The sequence below is a fragment of the Dermacentor variabilis genome, chromosome 4, assembly GCF_050947875.1.
Source record: "Dermacentor variabilis isolate Ectoservices chromosome 4, ASM5094787v1, whole genome shotgun sequence".
Taxonomy (NCBI): Eukaryota; Metazoa; Arthropoda; class Arachnida; order Ixodida; family Ixodidae; genus Dermacentor; species Dermacentor variabilis.
In genome coordinates this window covers 6,902,241-6,915,751 of record NC_134571.1, presented here as the reverse complement: position 1 = coordinate 6,915,751, position 13,511 = coordinate 6,902,241, and the positions used below count along the sequence as shown (strand labels likewise).

At 48.8% G+C, this 13,511-nt stretch overlaps 1 protein-coding gene across 3 annotated transcripts in view; it reads right to left on the bottom strand.

The window, feature by feature from the left end:
- LOC142578614 (sushi, von Willebrand factor type A, EGF and pentraxin domain-containing protein 1-like) overlaps positions 1-13,511 on the bottom strand; it is a 266,473-nt gene that overhangs the window by 119,475 nt on the left and 133,487 nt on the right. For all 3 annotated transcript variants that reach the window (XM_075688028.1, XM_075688029.1, XM_075688030.1), the window contains one exon: positions 9,851-10,042. In XM_075688028.1, the coding sequence (XP_075544143.1) occupies positions 9,851-10,042 (192 nt within the window). The remainder of the gene's footprint in view (positions 1-9,850; positions 10,043-13,511) is intronic.

Genomic DNA, 13,511 nt, shown 5'->3' with positions numbered 1-13,511 from the left:
CGTTAAAGAGCCTGTCTCTGGCGTCATTAGTGGTTCTCTGTGTGTTTTGGTTTTTTACGTAACTGCGGAAGTTTTGGTCTTGCAAGGCTATTTTCTGTTGCATTTGTAACATTTGATTCTGCATTGTATGCATGAAGCTTTTTAGTTCGTTTCTAAGACTCTGTTCTTCTGATTGTTGTGTGGTCTGCTCTACTGGTGGGCTTGGCGTTCGCCCCGGTGAGTTCCCGCCTTGCCTCTGCAACTGCATTTCCCTTATTAGGTCGTCTATTCTCTTTTTTTGCTGCCGTGTTTCTTCTCGGCAGAGCTCAAGTTCATTTTTAAGTGCTCTATTTTCCTCAGCTAGTTTCTTTTCGTTGTTTGTTTAGTTGTTTTGACCCGAGTGCGGAAACAATGATTTGGGAGGGCCTGCTCCCCAGCTCACCTGGACTCCGCCTTTCTTCTGTTGTTGTTGCTTCTGCTGCCCCGGGCTGCCGTTCTGCTTCCCCAGGGGTGGGAAGGGCTCGTCCCTGGATCCGCCACGGCTTCGACTCCGTCCTGGGCTCCGGCCCCTGCTTCGGCTCCGCGACTGGTCCTCGTAGCCGGCCTCGTTGTGGCTCTGGGATCGGACCCTGTCGCCCTCCGAGCTGAACCATCTCGGTCGTCGCCATCGGCTCCGGCTCCGGCTCTGCCGCTGGCCTTTCTGAGGGGGTCGCCCTCGCAGCTCTCCGCCGTCTTGAGTCGCAGCTTGCAATCTTTCGTGCCGGTTGCGTGATCGCCGTCGCAAACCAGGCACCTGAGTGTGCATTGGTGTCCTTCTGCCGGATTCTGCGTCCCGCATAGTTTGCAGGCCTTGGTCTCCGGGTGTGGACAAACATCCGATCGATGTCCTTGCTTGCAGCAAATGTAGCAAATCTGCCGCGTCGGACGGTATGGGTAGCACCACATCTCTCCTCCGACTTGCCTTGGGGTTATGGGGCCGTCGAAGGTGATGACGGCGGATTTTGATTTTCCCAGCATGCGGGCGCTGTGGATCGTGACTCCTTGAGTCCGCACCCGTAGGTTGGCCTTGAGTTCCTCCGGCGATGTTCCGGGGTCTACGCCGTGGATTACCCCTCGTTGGGTGTCCTCGGGGACTGCCACGTAAGCGTTTACTTCATGGGTGCGTTCCCCGAACGTGAGATGGGTGATGCGTCTCAGGTATTGGGCCGCTTCCTCGTTATCTGTGCTTACAATAATGATGTTCGAGCCGTTGCGAAGTCTGATAATCAAGTCTTCACCATTACATTTCGAGTTGGTTGCCGCCACTACGGCCCGGGCGACTTGGTGGGTTTGCAGCGATCTCAAAATGAGTCCTTTCGGTCCCAAAATTATCTTAAAGTCGTCTTTCGGGAGCGGAGGCAGCCTCAGTCTGGGCCGCCGCATCGTCCCCTTCTCGCACTGCTTTGACGCAGCTGGCGTGCCAGCTTTCATCGGAGCGTTGGCCAGGTTTCTTCCGCCGAGGTCACCCTGAGCGGCCGGTGGAGAATTTCCGGGGTTGTTCCGTTCGTTTTCTCTCTGGCGTTTCCTCTGGCGTTTACTCATGGCTAATTCCCAGTTTTGGTTTTCTTCGCGCTGTGGTCCGCGTTGTGGGTCTTGCATGGCGGCCTCCTCGTTGCCCGTGCCCGCTAAAAGCTCGGGTACGGCGACGTCGAGGTAATCTTCCTCCATTTCTTGAGCGTCTAATAAGTCCCTGGGTTGTCCATCCATTGTCCGTCTAGAATCGGGTCGGTTGTCGGGACAGTGGTCCGTTCCAGGCTGCATCGTCCCACGGGACGAGGCCGGGGTGCCCACGAGCGCCCGTAGTCGTGCTAGGCACAACGAGGCTTAGCGCTCGCCCGACCACCTGGCAAATTCAAAGTCCGGTAGAAAACCAAACAATGGTCCCACCGTCTTGAATTTGGTGTCCTAGTGGTCCGCTTCTGGTCCTCTTTAGGCTCCAACCAAAATTTTGGAGGTCCAGTGGGTCGAAAAGGTCCGGGTTGGTCAAAACTCGGCGGAGCCATGCGACGCACGTCCGCACTGCACCGTCGTCGTCGTCTTCCCCAGCCACAGAGAACAAAAACGATTTGTTCCCGAAAGTTAATGGCTCCATTTAAGGACAAAAGAGACGACTTTGACGCTTATCTGCATTGTTTTAGAAGAATTGCTGTGGGACAATGTTGGGAGTGAACTTAGTGGGCGACAGCACTCAGTTTCTGTTTAGCAGTGCAAGCCTTGAACATGTTCGCGAGAATGCCAGCAGCTGAGTCAATGGGCTACGACAAAGTCAAGAAAGCTCTACTGTAGATATTCAGGCTTACTTCAGAAGGATTCCGTGGGAAATTCCGGAATTGTAAACCAGAACAATCGGAGACTGGTAAACGATTTTGATAGATGGATGGAAATGACAGATACACAGGTGACATATGAAGGAGTCAGGGAGCGCATTGTGACCGAGAAATTCCTTGACCGAGAAATTCCTTACTTGTAGCCCAAAACTCAATGTTTTTTTGAAGGAACGTTCATTGAATCGCGTAGATGGCTTTGCTGAATGTGCAGATCAATTTCTGGTAGCGCGAGGCTTAAAGAACCGAGGCAAAACAAATGATGAAACTAAGAAAACAGAAGAGGATATAAAGCAAGTTAGGCAAGGTGCGTTACCTAAAGTACTCAGATGTTTCTTGAGCGACCGCGTGGGTCATCGTGCAGTATATTGTCGTGCACGAGGAAGCACACAAGCGTATAATATTGTGACTTGCTGACGAAGAAGGTGTTTTCATCTTGGCCGGAAGAAGACGACGCTCTGGACTTCACGCGCTGTCTACCATCTTGTCAGCTGCTACAATTATTGTAAATATCCTGTAAATATATTTCTGACTGTTTTTAAATTATGGTAACATTTTTGGTGGAGGTTGCGGGATCATTATCAAGACGAATTTAAGCAGCTTGCGCTCCTTGGCTGCATCTACAATGCCAGCTCAAGGCGAGGATGCTTCGGTCTCGTCGGCACCCACGCCCACCGTCATTCTTGCACAACCCCGCGACCCAAGAACCTTTTTTGGCACCGATGACACTGATGGGGAAGACTGGCTTCAACAATGTGGGTGGGTGAGCGCCAGCAACCACTGGGACCGATCATCATGCCCGCTAATTTGATATTTTACCTCGCGGGCACGGCACGCGTCTAGTTTCAGAACCACGAGGAGGAACTCACCAGCTGGGACATTTGTAAACAGAAGCTCAGAGATTTGTTTGGCAATCCTGTTGGACGTCAGCGCCCCACCTAAAAACACATCACTTCGCCTGTCCAGACGTGCACTGAATCCTACCTCACGTACATCCAGGACGTGCTCGCTCTGTGCCGCAAAGTGGATGCGAAGATGTCCGAACCCGATAAAGTTGCACATGACATTAAGGGCATAGCAGATGATACCTTCCATCTCGTTGTGTTCAAGAATTCTTCCACTGTGTAAGCCATTATTACCGAATTCTACATTCTACATCCGAGGCAAGATGGGAGATCCAATTTTTCAGGTTAGATATATCAGTTGGAGCGGTTTGCTCCCGAATTTTGCGAAATTTATCCCAATCCGCTATTTTGGAGGTGATTTTGGGTGTTTTTTGCTTCTATTTGGAAAGTTATTTAGATGGCATAATGACCGCTGCCAAGTGAGATACATGTGTTGGGCGATCGAATATACCCTATGTTTCTGCACAGTGAGAGGTCTGGAGATGTATCGACACTGACGCTGTTGCCTATTCTAGTGGCAATTCGCGCGTCGTTGAGAAAATAGAGGCCAAGATTTTGTGCTGCAATCCGAATTTAGTTTCTTTGGTATTGCATCTTCCGTAGCCCCATGCGGTACGTTGGGCATTAAAGTCTCCCACTATAAGAAGTTGGGCTCTTCCTGCTATTCTAGCAACCTTCTGAAGCAGACCTGGAAGCAAAGTGCCTTTGTCCCTAGGCGAACTGTATACATTTAGGACAAAGCAACTAATGTTTTCCTTACCCTGTGGAATGATTTCGATGAGTGTATACGGTACTGTTGTTCTGTCGATGTTGTGCTGAATTGCTACCATATTTCTCTGAATGAGCATTGCAGTGGCAGGGAATCATCCTGTGCGGTCATCAGTGAGAGACTGGAAAATCTTATAGCCAGGTAATTTTACGACGGCGTTAGTTTCTTGAACGGCTATAATGTCGGGAGATTATTGAAGGCTTTGGATGTCGAACTGCATGTTGGCTTTGTTGTTTCGATATCCCCGGCAGTTACACTGTCATACCTGAATTGCCTGGATGAGTGGAGCCATGTTGGCTGAGTGGCGGGAGTACTAAGCGTGGGGGTTGAATTTTTGGTGCTGGAAGCGGGCTTTGCAGTGGTTGAAGGGATTCAAGTCGTTGCATGATTTGCGAGTGAAAGCCGAGAAACATGTTTTCAACTTTCCCCTCAAGCTGTTTGACGTAACTGATACATTTGGTATCGGCTTTTGGCATGGTTACAGACTTAGATGTCAGTTCCTTATCCGAAGGGGCTTCCGCCATCTTTTTGGCTTGGGGTTCCCTATCAGAGGTTGCAGGGCGTTTGAGCCCATTGCTGCTGCCCACAGCATGGACAATGGACGACCACACCATTGTCCATGGTGGGGTCGTCCATGGTCCTAGGGCGCGGGTTACCAGCGCGGACTTTTGGCGGATTGGCGAATAGATTGCTAATGTTAGCCTGATTAGCTGCTATCCGCTGATCCATAGAGTCAAGGTGCTTATTTATGTTTGGAATGGCTTGGAGAATTTCCTCAAAAGACGAGTCAATTTTATCTATTTCCTGCTTCTGGGACTTCTCTTGGGTGACCCTGGCTACCCAGCTCACCTGTTTCTCGGGCTTGCCTATGCCTTCCCGCCCCTTGCTGTTACTTCTTTCGCGGGAAGGTGACGCGACCTTCCGCATAGAGCTGGAAATGAGCTAGACCGGTCACAGGTGGCGTATTGAGTTCCTTGTTCACTCGTCTTCTCTTGGCGTTGCCTTGGCCTTGATTCACGTCGTGGTCCAGCTTTGGAGTTCCAGTTCTTCGGCGCAGCGGGCTTAAGTTGATCTGTGAAGCAGTACTTGCAGTTTTTGCTCAATGTTGAATGTGTTGAATGTTGAATGTTGAATGTGTTGAATGTGGAAGTGAGCGACGTTGAGTGTGCAAATATATTTAACACTGCATTTTCATCTGTCTTCACAAACGAAACTGATATGCCAACATTTGTCCCAACTTCCCAACCAAGATCGCTCATGCCACCAGTCACATTCGCTGCACACGGCATCGCCGGTATCATTGAAAATATTAAGATGTCATCTTCTGCAGGTACTGACGAAATCACCAGCAAACTCTTAAAAAACATACGTCATGCTTCTTCAGAGTACTTATCATTACTGTTCACACAATCACTCTCCACAGGTAGCATACCCAGCGATTGGAAGGTGGGGAAGGTCGTTCCGGTCTTCAAATCAGGTAACAAAGAATCGCCCCTTAATTATCGCCCCATCTCTTTAACAAGTGTGCCATGCAAAATCATGGAACATGTAATCTATTCTTGCATAATGAACTTTCTCGACTCTATTAATTTCTTTCATCCTTCTCAACACGGCTTCCGTAAAAACCTATCTTGTGAAACGCAATTAGCTATTTTTGTCCATGACCTGCACATGGCCCTTGATTCTAACCTTCAAACTGACTCAATCTTCCTAGATTTCGCGAAAGCCTTCGACAAGGTTCCCCACGAGCGCTTGCTACTAAAACTTTCTTGGTTAAATTTGCATCATAACATACTGCAGTGGATAAAAGAATTTCTGGCAAACCGTACCCAATTTGTTCACGTTAATAATCAAACCTCTAGGTCTCTTGCAGTAACATCAGGCGTCCCGCAAGGATCAGTTCTTGGTCCCCTTCTATTTTTAATATATATTAACGACCTACCAACACAGGTCTCCTGTAACATTCGCATCTTTGCCGATGACTGTGTTATCTATCGCACAATCAGTAACCCCTCTGATCAACTAACTCTTCAAAGAGATTTAACTTGCGTCCAGGACTGGTGTAACCAATGGCTCATGGAACTAAACCCCGATAAATGCAAACTCATGTCATTTCATCGAAAACGTAATCCTCTCCTGTTCCCTTATACAATTTCGCACGTCACGATAGCATTAACACAGTCTTACAAATACCTAGGCGTAACGTTGTCTAACGATCTAACCTGGAACGCGCATGTCGCTAGAGTGATATCATCTGCTAACAGAAGCCTTGGTTTCCTAAAACGTCATCTACGTCTAGCGCCACCAAACCTAAGATTGCTTGCATACAAGTCACTCGTACGCTCTAAGCTGGAATATGCCTCTGCCATCTGGAGCCCTAACCAAAAATATCTAACAAACTGTCTAGAATCAGTGCAGAATCGTGCCACAAGATACATCCATTCATGCTATTCATATAATGTCAGTATATCATCGTTAAAAGCAGAATCCGGCTTAACAAGCCTTACTTGTCGGCGTCGTATCGCTACTATGTACTTATTTCATAGGTTTTTTTACAGCTCACTTCATCATCCACCCTACATCAGCCCTCCTGCACGCATTTCTCTCCGCATTGGTCATCCCTTTCAAGTCGCCCGTCCACGTACGCACACTACCACGTTTGCCACATCATTCTTCCCACGTTCAGCCTCGGACTGGAACGGCCTTCCACACGACATCGCCGCAATCACCTGCCCATCGACGTTTTTGAACTGTATAATTAACATATTTACCAGCGAGCAAACTTGTACCTAAACATCTTTCCCTTGTGTATATAATTTATTTTTATAGCTACCCACCCCTTATGTAATACCCCCAATCCTGGGGGCCTTTAAGGTAATAAAGTGAAGTGAAGTGAAGTGAAGAAGTGAAGTGCCTCCACAAGCAATGCACTTGGGAGTGCAGTGGGGTGCCTCGTCAGGGCCTGGCGCTGGGTGTTGTCCGCCGCAGCTGTGGCACAGCTGCTGCTGCGGCTTGCTGCAGACATCAGCGCGGTGTCCAATTATGCGGCAATTAAAGCATGTCTCGACATTTTCTTGGAATTTATTGCCCTGTAACAATGCCGACCCGTAGTAAAGTTCGAAGGGCACAGATTTGCCGGCAAATGTGACCAAAACGAAACGAGGTTTGCCAATCGTTCATGCAGAAATTATTGGCATTGCAATTCCGGGTTGCGACACACTACAGCATCCAGTACTTCACTGGGCGTTTTTCTCAGGTGGTAGGCTCCGTAGATAATACCCCTGGACGACTCGCCGGGTGATGGAGCATATGCCATAGTCGGAAAATCCTTGCCTTCCAGAATGATAAATTGCAAACGGCGATAACTTCTGAAGCGGTCGGGATTTTTGGTGCCGATAGTGATCGTGTTGTTGTATGGGTTGACTCGAACACAATCTTCCTTTAATACCAGCACAGGGTCTAGATTCACTGAGATAGCGATTGCCTGAGGAACTGCTCTTGGGCTGTAAGCCTGAAACTCAAAGCCTCTTGGTCACACGACTACTTTATGGCAGTCTGCCGGAAGGCGAGGAAGTTTCGCCCTGCGAGGGCGTAGAGCTGACTTGCTGCCGAAGGAGGGAATTTGGGACGCGCCTTCGATGAGGTTGAATATTGTGGCGTCCATTTGGCGTCATTTCTTCCCGCGTTCTAGCCGCGGGCGGATTGCCTGGAACCGAGGTGGCTGTACTTCTGGTGGTGTCCCAGGACTCGTCCCCAGCCCTCTTCGGAGAGTTGTTGCTGGGAGACGTCTTCATTAGCAACGGAGTATTCCATTCTCCTTGGCTTAACGGGTTCGCATTAGCGCGGTGTTGTCGAGGAGTGTCGGGTGGCGCTAGGTCTAACACGACCCAGCGTCCCTGTACACTTGGCGATGCAAAAAGCCACTAAAGCGATGACCCACCTTCTCAAGAACTGGCTTCGACAGTCGGGGAGCACTGTCCACGGCATGGGAACAATTGCCTATATGGCGAGTAACGGGCATCGTGCAGGATAAGAACACGTCCGCTCGCTCCAGAGCATCACGATCGAGCGTCCTCCTCAAATTTTTCAAAATCTGTTTAACAAACTTCAAGCCCTAAAGCGAAATGCCACTTCCAAAAGCCACTAGAATATAACTTTTTCTCTCAAATACAACAAATTCTATTAAAATAGGTCCAGGGGTTATCTGAGAAAAACGTTTTTGTGTTTTAGATGTATGTGAATAGGCCGCGTCGGAGTTGGGCCCGAGCTAAAGCTTTAGCTCGGGCCCAACTCCGATGCGGCCTATTCAAATACATGTGAAACGCAGAAACTCTTTAGAGGAAGCTTTAGCTCGGGCCCAACTTTGACGCGGCCTATTTAAATAAATGTAAAACGCAAAAACGTTTTTCTGAGATCACAAATGGGGCGATATTATTGAAATTTGTTGTATTTGAGAGACAAAGTTAAATTCTAGTAACTGTTGTTAACGGCATGCTGATTTAGATCTTTAATTTTGTTACAAGGATTTTCAAATATACTGAAATTAAACAATACACAAGCACCAAGTTTACAAATTAATAACTTTGTACCAAAAGCAGATATCGCGGTTCTGTAAACGGCATCTATTAGATCATTCAAAGCGCAGAAATTCTATGCGCCAATTTATATCTTACGTGAATTCGTTACGTTTTGTGCAAGGGTTCTGCAAAAGGTGCATTTCCATATAAATAAATTTTTTGATATTCACGTCTAACAACAATTTTGTCCGCTTTATATGTACTATTAGATGGAATTCACAGCATTGTTATATAATTTTTTTTGCTGAGTTACAGGGTTGTAAGCTTGATAGTCTCATTTACTGAAAATTTGCGATTTTTGCCATTCTTTTATAAATGATTGACGCGCTAAATAAAAAATTCGAAACCAACAGTCTGTAGATCTTAAGCTTTTCTTTCAAATTCTGCAAACCTTCTCAAATTTGGTGCAGTGGCTGCCGAGTAAAACGAGTTCTCCTTTTACATGTATTTAGATAGGAGCACTTAGATAGGAGCATTTAGATAGGATCTTAAGCATCCTTAGTAATTGTACGCAAGGTCACGTGGCTTCTGTCATGCTAATTCTCTACAAGCAAGTTACACACGTGGAGCGAGGTGCCGCCATATTGGAATAAGCTGCTGCCTTAAGGCATGATGCTATTTGAACAACGCTGTCACATGCAGTTCGAAAATTGCCACACAACGACATAAGGGCTGTTTCGAACTGCCTTTATATTTGCCTGATCCACAGGTCGTCTGGTCGAAATGAATGGGCCTTAAATGGCGGTATTCTTGCACGGAAAGCTAGCACGCCATCACTCTTTCAAATGCTATACTAAATCATTAGTTTATGAAAATGTATTCTTTCGCGATAAGTGCATGGGTGAAATGCCCCCATGAATTCCCTTGCTATTTAGAGATTAAAAACACTTTTGTTCGGTGCTCTGTTCCACACATTAACTTTTGTTTCGGGCAAACGAAAGCACCCACAGCTTCGTCCACTCTTTCGCATTAGAGATAGGCGAACCATGTGAGACAGGCACGCACGCACATACCGTGTTCTATTAGCTTACCTTTAACCATTCCTGGCTTTCATCGTATATTGTGGATCATCTGCTTGCATTCGAATTTAATGTGAAATGAGCCGCCGGCGCCAAATCTTCCAGTAACCATGTATTGAAGGTAGTTCCCCCTATCATATTCTTCTTGAGAATCAATCAATCAATCAATCAATCAATCAATCAATCAATCAATCAATCAATCAATCAATCAATCAATCAACGAATGTGTGTCACTCACGTATGCACTGCGAATCGAGCCCGCTCCCGTAGAATCCAGGCCCGCACAGGCAGGCACTGAGGCCCGTCGACAGGGAGCAACCACACACCGCGTTCTTGTCGCAGCAGGTGCGCCCTGCGGCCATCGTCCCGCGGCAGAAGCGGTCGCAGTCTCGTGGGTTGTCCCTCACCGTCCACCGGTCCGTCGGCAGAGCTGCATGCGTGATAAAATACACGCACATCATGGCTCGACAGCTCTTGTCATGGCGTCGATTGTTATGCTCGGGTGTTGCCGGAAGTCTCGTGTATCCTAAGAATCTGCCTGCAACCAAGCAATAAAAAGGAGTCAAGTGTGGGTTGTTATTTTACATGCCAAAACCGCAATCTTTCTACGAGGCACGCCATAAGAGGGGGGGGGGGGGTCTCGGAATGATCTTGAGCACCTGGAGTTCGTTAACGAGCACCTTACCGTAAGTATACGGGCGTTTTCTTTTCTTCTTTCTTTGAATGCCACCTCAACGGGACTGCGGCTGCCACGGCTGAGATCGCACCCGCGACCTGGAGCTCTGCAGAGCAACGCCATAGCTACATCGGCCGGTGCCCTCAGCCAAACACATGGGAGTACGCGAAGCGCCATGAGGTGTCTCGAAAAAAAAAATGTGATGGCCACGTGTCTGCATGCGTGCTTCGCTGTAAATGACGTCTAAAGTGCGTAGTCGGCACGCGGCATATATGTCCGCGGCACCTCCATCGCATTGTAGGGTGAAAAAATTACCGACGATTACGTTACTTCCTAATGCGAAATTTGAGCGCAGCAAATAAGCTGTTTCACCTTTTCGATAGATTGAGGCAAAGAAATCGAGCAACACATGTATGCGCTATCACAGAATTTTTTTTTTATATTTCCCGTACTCCTGGATCATCTCGACGGCGGCGACGGTAAGCTTCTGCTTCGGCGGCACGCACCTCTGGATCCTGACGGCGACGGCGCTGGGCCTCTGCTCTGGCAGCTCGTTTAGCAGCAGCAGCAGCAGCAGCAGACGGAGGACTTCCATCGGTCGTCTCGCTCATGGCTCAGAAAGAACTGGCAGATAATTTCGCAGTGGCGAACGGCAGCGGCAATTTCGGCTCGGGCGGTGCACATATACAGATCCGCCGCCACCGATCTGGCTCTCTGATTGCCACCGCACAGGGCGAACGGCAGCGGCAATTTCGGCTCGGGCGGTGCACATATACAGATCCGCCGCCACCGATCTGGCTCTCTGATTGCCACCGCACAGGGGTTGCATTGGAGGAGGAGCGAAGAAAGGAATTAAGTTCGAGCCGGCGCTTTGACAACCGGAGACTCGCAGGAAGAGGGGGGAGGGGGGCGGCGTGTACACCCAGCGGCAAACGATGGGGGCAGAAGCGCGCGCAGCAAGCGGACAACACGATAAAGGGAGGAGGGAAGAGATAGCAGCGACTGACTGATGCCGCTGACGCCGATAGTGAGTCAACCCCAGCTGCGGAGTTGGAGCGCTGGGGGGATGAAAGGTGGGCGGAGCTGGTTACGAGGCCGACGACAACGCCGACGACGACGCGAAACCCAGGAACGGACGCCAAAGAGCTGCGCTCTAAAATAACGTACAGCGCGAAGGACAAGGACTGCGAAGACGACATACACAGCGCTGTGTACAGCGCGTGTATGTAAAGCTCAAGCAACCACCATAGTAGGGTAGTTTTGCTTATGCTCCGCGGACAGCCACATTCGCAGACACAGCGTGAGTACATAGTTCCATTTTATAGTGTCACGCACTATATTAGGACTAGATGACCAGGACGCAGAACTTGGTTGCTGCGGCGGAATAGTTTATCATGATGACTGTTCTGCTTTGAACAACGAGCAGAATACGTCTTTCCCTAAAAAATTATAAACTTCTTTCATTCATTTTCTGCAAACCGGCCAATCCTTGGCCGATCCCCCACGTTATGTGCCGCTTGTGCAGAGGGACAACAAAAGCAATAAACAGCCATTCGTTGCGATCTGACCTCTGCCGACAAAATGGTGGAGGTGGTGGGTTAATGAAGGTTGTAAGGATTGGGGTCGGGCATGGAATAGATGGTAGCTGGCCTATGCCTTCGTTCAACTCATCCACGCTGAGGAAGGGAGTGACTTCTCATTGAGAACGAGGAATATGAGATTTATTTACATCTACATCATGGGTGGAGCTTAAACGGCTACTTAAAAACACTCTGTCCTCTCTAGATCCCTAGGTGAGGAAAAACTGCCCTTCAACCTTCGACCAATGGGAGCGTCCAAAGTTAACGTCGTCGACCCGCCTTTGAGGGGCAGGGTTTACACACTCACTTCTGCACAGGTTTCACTGGAAACACGGAGGTGAGAGGGTTTTCGCAGACAGGGGTCTTGTCCTGAGCAGATGCCCCTTGATCCCAGAGTTGACCCCGCAGTCAGTGGCCGCCGCGTCTGTCCATTTATTGACAACTTCTGTGGCCCGTGAGACCGCACTGCAAAACATCCCCTTCAAGGAATTCCCACGCTCCAAGCACCCGTAAAGGCGACCGCGAATCGACCAACAATACTTGGCCCGCCGACCGCGTCTAGATATGCCGGCGCCGACGGGTTGTTGACAAGGCGCATTGTTCTTTTTACAAAGTGAGTCGTCGCAGCGGGTCGGAAAGTGTTCCACGGTCGCTTCTCCGAAGCTCGCCACCCCCGCAGCTGCAGCGGCCTTGGGAAAATTTTGCAGGTCGGCAACCCTGAAGGCCTACGTCCTATGCCCACTGTACCTGGTCCGGAAACTAACAACGCTATAGTGCTTCAGATACGGCAGAAATCGATCGAAGGAGCGACTTCGTATTTTGTAAAATATGTTGTAAATAAATAAAGAATGAATGAGTGAATGAATGAATGAATGAATGACTGAATGAATGAATGAATGAATGAATGAATGAATGAATGAATGAATGAATGAACTACCTCCAAGGCCTCCCACCGCACTTCGGTCCACTCGTAAACCCCGCGAGAGAAATGTCGACAACAGCACGTCAAAGCGAGCAGATTCCCTCTGCTTCAGTATCGTGGATTGTCAACGCTCATCGCAAGCCTAAACGGTTAAACGACGATGCTTTCGAAGATATAGAATACTCTTTAAGGCAAATAAAGCGCAAAAAACAGGGACAGCGGTAAGAATGAGAACATAAAGAGTGCTACTTCTGACTGAATTCATTGCGCTAGAAAACGTGTATAAGCATTCACCATTCGTAGCCCCAGCGCATGCGTCATAAAATATTCCATATCTAGATAGCTGACTAACACAATTGCCCACTGAGGCGAAGCCCGAGACGCAGACTCATATAAAAAAGAAATCACCTGCGATTACGATATTCCCTAACACGAAATTTGAGCTCAGCTCTATAAGTGTTTTCGTTTCGCGATATATTGGCTGACGGGGACAATCGTTCTCATGATCTCGTGCGCCACGTTGCAAACGGAGCGAAGTGTGGCGCGACTGCATCGCTAATTGGGAGATCGCGAGAAGCAGCACGTAGGTGACGCGTGGGCGCGATTAACAGCAGTCGCCGCAGACAGACTTCTGCTCAGGGAGCGCTTGGCTTCCCTGAGCAGGACGCGCTCGCCGCATTCCTTATCGATGGCGTTATCGATCAACAGACGACGCGCGCTA